The sequence below is a fragment of the Phalaenopsis equestris genome, unplaced genomic scaffold (assembly GCF_001263595.1).
Source record: "Phalaenopsis equestris unplaced genomic scaffold, ASM126359v1 Scaffold000428, whole genome shotgun sequence".
In the NCBI taxonomy this organism is placed as follows: domain Eukaryota; kingdom Viridiplantae; phylum Streptophyta; class Magnoliopsida; order Asparagales; family Orchidaceae; genus Phalaenopsis; species Phalaenopsis equestris.
This window is the reverse complement of record NW_018164869.1, coordinates 2,637,845-2,646,616: the sequence shown is the minus strand read 5'-3', so window position 1 is coordinate 2,646,616 and position 8,772 is coordinate 2,637,845. Positions and strand designations below refer to the sequence as shown.

The window sequence follows — 8,772 nt, the reverse complement described above, 5'->3', positions numbered from 1 at the left end:
TTATGGATGATACTTTGGTTACTACGGGTAATGGTCAGCACCTTACCAATCTGCTAGCTGGATCCCTACCGAGAACTAGAGCCAGAGGCAAGTCTAGTTTTTGATGACCACACTTTTTCAGCGATTGGGTGGTTTTTTTATTTTTTTCTTTTATTTCTATATGTACTCATCTTTTACTTTTTTTTTATGAGTGTTGTACCGTATGGGTTGGGTGTTTCGGCCCACCTATACAAACATATCTGTATTTTTATCTTTAATATATTAGCCTTTGGGCTTTTTCAATATATATATATATATATATATAAGTGTCAGCATGGTGTCGTTCCTATATATATATATATATCGCTTATGGGAATAAAATACAAAAGTTACAGCGAGTGGTTGCTTGAAACCCACTCACAAGACATACAAGACTCAAAAGGTAACCAAAAGTACAAGTATACCCCCAAAAAAATTGGACACTTTCCTAAAAAGGTAAAAATGGTCCACCAGAGAGCTAAATCATGATGAGTGGGCTTTCCTCTCTCCTTGGATCTAGAGAGGGAGTCTAGCAGCAAATTGTGATGAGGGCTTCCACCCGAAACGAGCAAAGCATCATCCTGTAAATTCTTGAGTTCATTTAGTTCTTTTTTCTTCTTCCTGGCTTTGTAAACTTGTCAATCATTTTCAAAAAATTGTCCCAACTTATCACAGAGTTGATCATCAATGGTGGCTATTTCTACCTATTGCACAACTTGAAATAGGCACTCCGCCAAGATTTGAGGGCCCTGAATATCAGCAACAATTGTTTCCATAACATATGGAGCATCATCTGGCACCAAAAGGAGAGTATCCTCATTTTCAACAACATGACATGAGGGGGCTGAGGTAGTGAGGTGGTGTGCTCCTCTAAGGTAAAATTAGTGGCAATGCCCTCTCTAGTTGCAGTTTCCACCATATCAGCCGATAGAATAGGTGTTTCTTTAGTAGTTAGGTGAGACACTTGAGGTTGTTGTTTCAAATTAGGGTGGAGCCTGAAATATTTTTCAAGTGTGTGTCCAAACATCTTACAATGGGTGCCATCTTACAATGGGTGAACATCTTACAATGGGTGCAATAATATGGTCTTTGTTCCATGACAATCTGTTGTCAGTACCCGTTATGTGGAGTGCTAAGCTAAATTTCTTCAATGTTAGATAAAGTGATATCACTTTCCACAGGAATTTGGCTACAGAAGGTCTGGTGAGATTAAAAGTGGGTATGTCTAATTTCATTTGTCTCTCAAGTATGACCCAATGGAATAAAGGACCTGATGCTTGAAAAGATGCAACTTAATCCCAGGTAATTTAAACCATATTGGTTTTGCAGGTGGTTCTTGGTTTGGATCAAATTCATGAGACCACTTGAGCAACTCATAGTTTTTTCCTTTAATGGTGAGGCATTTCTTAGAGAAAATCCTAGCATAATCTTCTCTGTAATCAATTGTATCATCATATGTCTCCCATCAAAGAGACTCACCTTCCATTGTCCTACCAGCTTGAAAACCTCAAAAACTTTACGAATAACCTCCAATGAGTGTGAAATCGCATTTTCTAATCAGAGTAGAGGCTTCGAGGTCTAAAAAAAAGAGCAAACTTACCACTCTTCCTACAAGTCCTCTTAACAAACGGACAGTCGGTTTTCCCTTCAAGAATCATGATAGACCCGAGGAAACACCACATGATTGACAGCCTTCTCAAATTCTATACCCATACCAAGTGCCTCAACAAAAGATTCTTTGCCTAGGTACCGATTCGAGGGAGGAACAGTGGTCATTGAAGCAACAGTGAAAAAACAGAGAAAGAAATGGGGAGCTGAAGCCAAAATCTGGAGCAGAGAATCGTGCTACTGCCGAGTTGAGTTGAGGAGGACGGTGAGCTTCGATCGTGTCCTAGCTGAGTGTCGAAGAAGAAAAGTTGTGCGGGACGTAAAATTGAAGCGATCGAATCGAGCCTCAGTTACAAGGAGAAGATGCGACTGAAGTTCGTGCGGAGGAGAATAGTGAACCTGCAACGACGAAGCGAAGCAATTGAATCGAGCCTCAGATGCAGGGAGAAGCCGCAGCTAAAGTTCGTGCGGAGGAGAATGACAAACCTGCAACAATGCAACCCCTTCCCCTTCATATCGTGTCCTCTTTTTTACAATTATGTCGTGTCTTTGGATTGTATTATGTCGTGTTTGTGTCCCCATATTCGTGTCCATGCTTCATAGGCCTTCCAAGATACCTCTGCACCGTATGCTCATATGGTTCCATCAACTTACATTTCAACATGAGCTAATCAAATTCAGTTCAGTACAACTTCATAGAAGAGCCTCTTTAGCTCAGGTTATAGAGTTTTATGAACATATCATGTCAGTAATATGGGAGAAGCTATTTGCATTGTATCTCTATTTTCATCTTAGATCTTATGATAATCCTACTCTTCTCATCCTGCTGCCGAGGACGTTTTAAGTTCTCCCACCATAAGAAATCATTTTTCCTAAGCTTGATGGTTGTTAATTTAACTCTCTAGTTTTGGAGAAAGTCTTTATACTCAAAAATTAGTTCACATATCTAGAGTCATTCTATGAATTCACCTGAATCCAAATGTCAGCAAAATCCAATAAGTCAATTTTCACTCTAAAATTCTAACTTCGCTGATATTCCATGATAAATCGATGTGACATCGGCTCTGTCACTTGACGCTTCTCGATGGAAGGGATTCACTTCATTTTCTAGATCTTACGAATAATCATTGTGGCTATGGATGACCTCACCAGATTGCCTCATCTCAAAAGCGACAAACCTTTATTGCAATTAGAGGATTTATCACTGCATATCCTCCATAGCGATCATCTTAACAGGTCATTAACGGTTTCTCCATGATGGCATGGCATCTCATTCTTCCAATGGAAGTTTTGACAGAAAAAGAAAAAGAAGTTTAAGGTTAGGTTTAGGTTAGGGATAGTTAAGTGATGTAAAAGTCGGAAATTTACATACGTAGCACTCAAGTCTTATGCATTTACGTGTCTCACACCTAAACTTTCATGTTTACGGGCAAAGCACCTTTACCTACGTATGAAAAGGAGAATTTCGGCATTAAATAGTGTATTAGTGATATTTTTGATGTGAAAGGCAAGAATTGGGTGTTTTGGCTGCAAATATAAGAGTTTGGGTGTGAGATATGTAAATGCATAAGAATTCGGTGCTGCCTATGTAAATTCCCCTTTTTTGGGTCAAATGTTAGTCGAGTGCTTAGGGTTTTAGTGGCATGTGTCAAGGCGGCTTTTTGGTGGAGGTTTAGGCTATGCGAATATTAGGTTGAGATGTGCGAAAAATAAAATCATAATGATTTAAGGTTTGACGGGTTTTGATAACAAATGATACTGAACTACGACAACTAATTTAGTGTGTAAAGATTTAAGATGGATTAGGAGGGTTGTAGGATGAAAAATACAAGGAGAAACTACAAAGTGTGGATGGCAAAAGAGATCCACCACATGTTATTGAGCAAGATAAAGACATACCACTTGCAAAAGAAAGAAGGTGTGGTACTCCGAAGAGCCAAAATAGATAACAAAGTCTCCAAAACACAAAACAAATCTGCCAAAATTAATAAAATAGCAAAATACAAATATTTCCTCTCACAACCACTAAAACTAAATATGGACTCAAAAGGGTTGGGCTGCTATTGCGGGTGGGATATTAGAGAGGAAAACCTAGTATAGCAAAAAGGAGCGTGGGAAACCTCATCTCATGCTCAATCCTATATAAGCAAGATTGCAAAATTGTGAAATTCTGTGGAGTCCCGCAGGATCACGGGACACTCCCATGTTAAACCACACCAATTTGTGTTTTTTTGCTAGGCATTTTTTTTCTTAAATATATAATTTATCAACGTCTAATGTCACTTGGGCCGAATTTGGCTACTACTGTAAAAAAAAATTCAGTTAAGACACTAAATAAATGAATCAACTCACTATAATGTTGAAGTCACCAAGAGATGGGATAAATTTTGCTAAAAATCTTTTAGTTCAAGTCATCAAGACTGCTTGATATATCCATTCAATTCTCCATAACTATATTCCTCATTTAAACCGAGATAAACTTCAACCAACTTCAAAATTACTTAATCTTGCTAATGATTCAGCTATCAAAGTTACCCAAGCATCCAAAGCTCCTCGTAGCTTTAAGTGAAGTCATAAGAGACTTCAAGAAAGACAAACAAAATAAATGAATCAACGCACAATATCACTTGGGCCGAATTTGGCTATTACTATAAAAAAAATACAAGAAAGACACCATATAAATTAATCAACTCACTATAATGTTGAAGTCACCAAGAGAAGGATAAATCCTGCTAAAAAACCCTTTACTTCAAGTCATCAAAGCTACGTGATATATCTAATCAATTCTCCATAACTATTTCCTTGTTTAAACTGAGATAAACTTCAATCAAACTTAAAATTACTTAATCTTGCCAATAAACTCAGCTATCAAAGATACCCAAGCATCCAAAGCTCCTCGTAGCTTTAAGTGAAGACATAGGAAACTTCACCAAAAAGGATAATTCCCAAGGATCTCTAGATTTACCTAAATCTCATCAAGAGATATTCATGTAGTCTGATAATTCTCAAGGATATCTAGCTTTAACGAGATCTCATCAACGGGTATTCTTGTAATTAAATAGCTACAAGTTAACTATATTTATTCATTTTACAGCAAATATTCGGTAAGCATTGATATGTAATTTTACTAGTACTATTTAAATGCAACTTTTCCTATAGTGTTGAAACTTACCCAATGCCTATAAATAACGAGTCAGAAGGTAAACCAAATACATTCTTATTGACTCAAGTCACAACAGTTTATACTTTATAATAAAAATCTAATGAAACCCCAAAACTTTTCGTGAGGTTATTCTATACATTTTAGTAATGTTCTAATATTACCCATGGATAGATTTATCCCAACAAATAGTATTATGGGAGTATAAAAAGAGTGTCAATTCGGGTTTGACGAATCGGATTCAAGTCTAAACAAATGTTGAAACGACCAAAATATATTTGACCCAAACCCGACCCTTATACTATATGGGTGAAAATATTTGACCCAGACCCATTAAACCTAGACCCAACTCTTCTAACTCACTTATTATGTTTCATATCATTTTGTTTGGATGAATATAGCCCAAATAATTTGAATATGACCCATCTAACCTACTTAACCCAACTTGAAACTACATAACCCAAAAATCAAATAGTAATTTGGTCAATTTTGAATTGCTTTCAAACTATTTGGATCAACTCAAACCCAATCCAAATAATGGTTAAGTTTATATGCTTGACTCAAATCCGACCAAAATAATGATTGGGTCAATCCATACTCAAATCTTTCAAGTTGGGTCGGATTGGGTTTTAACACATCTAATAAAAAGGGCATTCATTGAATGGAGCTTTCATAAATATGTAGATTGATGAGGGAACAAGTTTGCAAATTTGTACGTATTTATACTTGACACGTAACAAAAAGGAGAAACATCTTTAGATTTAAATAATTAATAAGTTCTTACTTTTATTTTGAAAGATACTTACAAAATAACTGAAGTATTTAAGTACAAGTATTGGAAAAGTATAGCCCAAAATAATTACATGAAACTCAAGACTCAAAACTAATTAAGAAACAACAACCAAATGAGAAGCATGAAATCAAATTGAATTGAAAAACTTTGTAAGAAGTACTAACTGTGCATTATAACTTAGTTTCTGGGGAAAACCCCATAAATTTATATAACAATTTCTTTCAATGTCTAGAGTTAACTTAATTACTAAAACAGACCTAAGCTCACATGGTTTTGCACTTAGGTTCAATGCTTCAATTACTAGAAAACATAAACTGAACCAGATAAAGTTTAGAAGAGTTCAAATCAACAAAAACTTTGTTCTCTGTTCATCGTGCTAAAGCCATGTGCTGCTGTATATGGGTCACTGAATAAACCAAGTTTTTATCAAGATCCTGACCACTTAACAGAATTTTCGTAACTCTGGAAAAGAAACAAAATAAATATAAATACATCGAAGTAAAATCCACAAATTATATCAAATCAGTAATAAGGACATTCAACTCAGAAGCCTTCCATATCCTAGTATCATAAATTTACAAATTATATCCAAACCCATTAATTTTGTACACGCTTCTCTTAGACACACCACCCAAAGATTCTTACGCAATAGTTTTTTTCATGTTTTACTTAAAAAAAAAAAAAAAACTTCCAAACGTCAGCTTGAACAAGCTAAGTAGTTGCTAGCATGGTGTCTATAAAAGTGGATTTATATAAAATTTGCTAAATAGTTCAGTCCGTTGTTAGATGACACGAGAACACTTATGATTTTTAAGAATAATGCATGTTTATAGACGATGGGCTCCAATATTCTAGAATAAGATGGAAATGGCTCTAAAGCATTGATACGGGTGAATAAACAAATCAGACCCTGCCACAAGTGGTAAGATATTGTAAAAGACGTTTCTACGAAGGAAAAAAAAAATAACAGCCAAGTTGCCAAAAGAAAGAACCACCGTATCAGAGTAAAGAATCTGGAATAATAACAATTTATTTTGAAGAAGACTTTGAACTTACCATCCTTTCCAGTAACTTTCAGTTTCTTCAAGGGGAGTTCGATATGTGTAACTGTAACAGGTCACCAAAATTAGAGACCATCCACTAATAGAATGTTAATTTAAAGATTCTCGGAAAGTAAGACAACCACATAGATGAACCCATAAATAAATAACTAACGAGATTATTAAAAAATAAAACGACATAATTTACAATTTCAATCATTACCATTTCTTTAGTTCATCAAACTTTAATGTTGATGGAACTGATATACGAGCTGATTCTACATTTCTTAATGACCCGCCTCTGACACTCCATTCTATCTGTAAAAATTTTCCGCGCGTCAGATTCTCATTATTGATGATCCCGTACATGTTCCTTTAAGTTAAACATCAAGTAGCACAAATGTAGTGAGCGATCAATTCATGATATGGATCCTAATGGACTTTAAGAAGATTTCATTTAGTGGGCCAACAAGTCAATTTGTTTGTGACTCCCAAGGGTATTTTTACATGGATCATGCATTTCTCTTATGGATAACCTGATGGTGATCTGAGCAAGTTTATTTTACTTGCATGCATTTATAGCTATATTTTATTTTATAGTTTATACTTCGGTTAATTTATTACATATATGTGATGATGTGACTATCATAACCAATGTTTTGAAATGCGTGGGCGTTGGGCGGGGCGTTTTAGCTGTTATGGGGCGAGGCGCAAGACCCAAGGCGTTTGGCGTAAGCCCCACGGTAAAAAGAAAAGAAATATAAATATTAAGAGAAAAAAATAAGCTATTTGTGCATAATTAAAAAATTAAAATCTGTCTCTAACAAATTGCAAACATTAAAAAAAATATATACGGTTTACTGTAGCTACAGCGAAATTATTGTAGCTATAGTAAACTCCCTATAGCTATAATGTAAAATAATAAGAAATCGTGAAATAATAAAAACCTCCAACCAAATGAATCGGGCAAAGCCTGCGGGAGAGAGCGGGTGCAGGAAAGAGAAAGAACTGCGGTTAGGTGATTATAACAAAAAACTTGAAAGAAAAAATACAACAACACGACACTTAGAAATAAAGTAGCAATAAGCACGACACAACACTCAAATAGGAGGTAAATTAGGGGTGGTTGTGGTGGTGGTCGGCGAGGGTTTTGATAGTGGCGTAAGGGTCGAAAAGGCGGTTAGCAAGCAGAAAACAACAAGACAGTTGTTTCCCTGGTGTCGGATAGCAAGCAAATAGCAGGGAGTGATATGGGAGGGCTACAGGGTGTTGGCAGGAAAGAAGAGGGCTAGACGGCAGTGAAACAATTGGAAAGGGAGGTCCTGAGTTGCAGAAGGAAGGGAGGAGGACGGCGGCAGCAACGGAGGAGGACGGCGGCATCAAAGCAGAGGAGTTGCGGCAATAGCAGCAAGCTGGAATAAGGGAAACTGATGGTCGGGAGAATGTAAGGCGGCCAAGAGCGAAGTTGGGAGAATGTGGAAGGGGATAGGGAAGATAATCACCATCTCGGAAGAGATACAGTCGCAGCAACACCCAAACCCTCGAATACAGACCTCGAAGGGAGAAAACAAACGCTAGCAACTGCCCCTAAACAAACTCACGCCAAAAATTAACCCTAAACTCATACAACAATAAATATATAATAAAAGGATAACTAGGAGTGGCCCAAGTGAATCAGTCAACTCATTAGAAGGGAGAAAACTTGAATCGAATTGGTCCAAGCAAAGCAGGTAGGTAGTTGCACTATTCTTGTGATTCCCACATCAGAAAACAGGGGCGCTCCCCCATCACTGGGGTTGTACCCCTACTAGCCCGACCCACCTGAACAATCTTAATTTATATATTATAAAATTTATTAGGCATAAAACCCTAATCAATTAGGCACACTGCTTTGATTAATCTCGTCACACTGTTGCAGCTCTTCGTCCTTCACAAATCGCACGATGCAGAGGCAGTTGAAGCTAGCTTCGACGCTTTCTTGAGTCACCTCCCTCTCATCAATAGTTTCGGACCAGACAAGCCTTCTCCTTCCTTAACAACATCCACGCTTGGCACGAACATGGTATCCACCCTAGCCACCTTAGCTTTCGCAAGGGTTTCAAGCCACCGGTTCCTCTCAACCCCTTTGCATGCGATCATCCTTCACCACGCTC

The 8,772-nt window shown here is 37.1% G+C and overlaps 1 protein-coding gene across 2 annotated transcripts in view; it reads right to left on the bottom strand.

Moving 5' to 3' along the window:
- LOC110027568 (protein phosphatase methylesterase 1) overlaps positions 1 to 8,772 on the bottom strand; it is a 72,559-nt gene that overhangs the window by 47,363 nt on the left and 16,424 nt on the right. For both annotated transcript variants that reach the window (XM_020729058.1, XM_020729059.1), the window contains exons 8-9: positions 6,843 to 6,937; positions 6,636 to 6,686 (exon numbers count right to left, since the gene is read on the bottom strand). In XM_020729058.1, the coding sequence (XP_020584717.1) occupies positions 6,636 to 6,686; positions 6,843 to 6,937 (146 nt within the window). The remainder of the gene's footprint in view (positions 1 to 6,635; positions 6,687 to 6,842; positions 6,938 to 8,772) is intronic.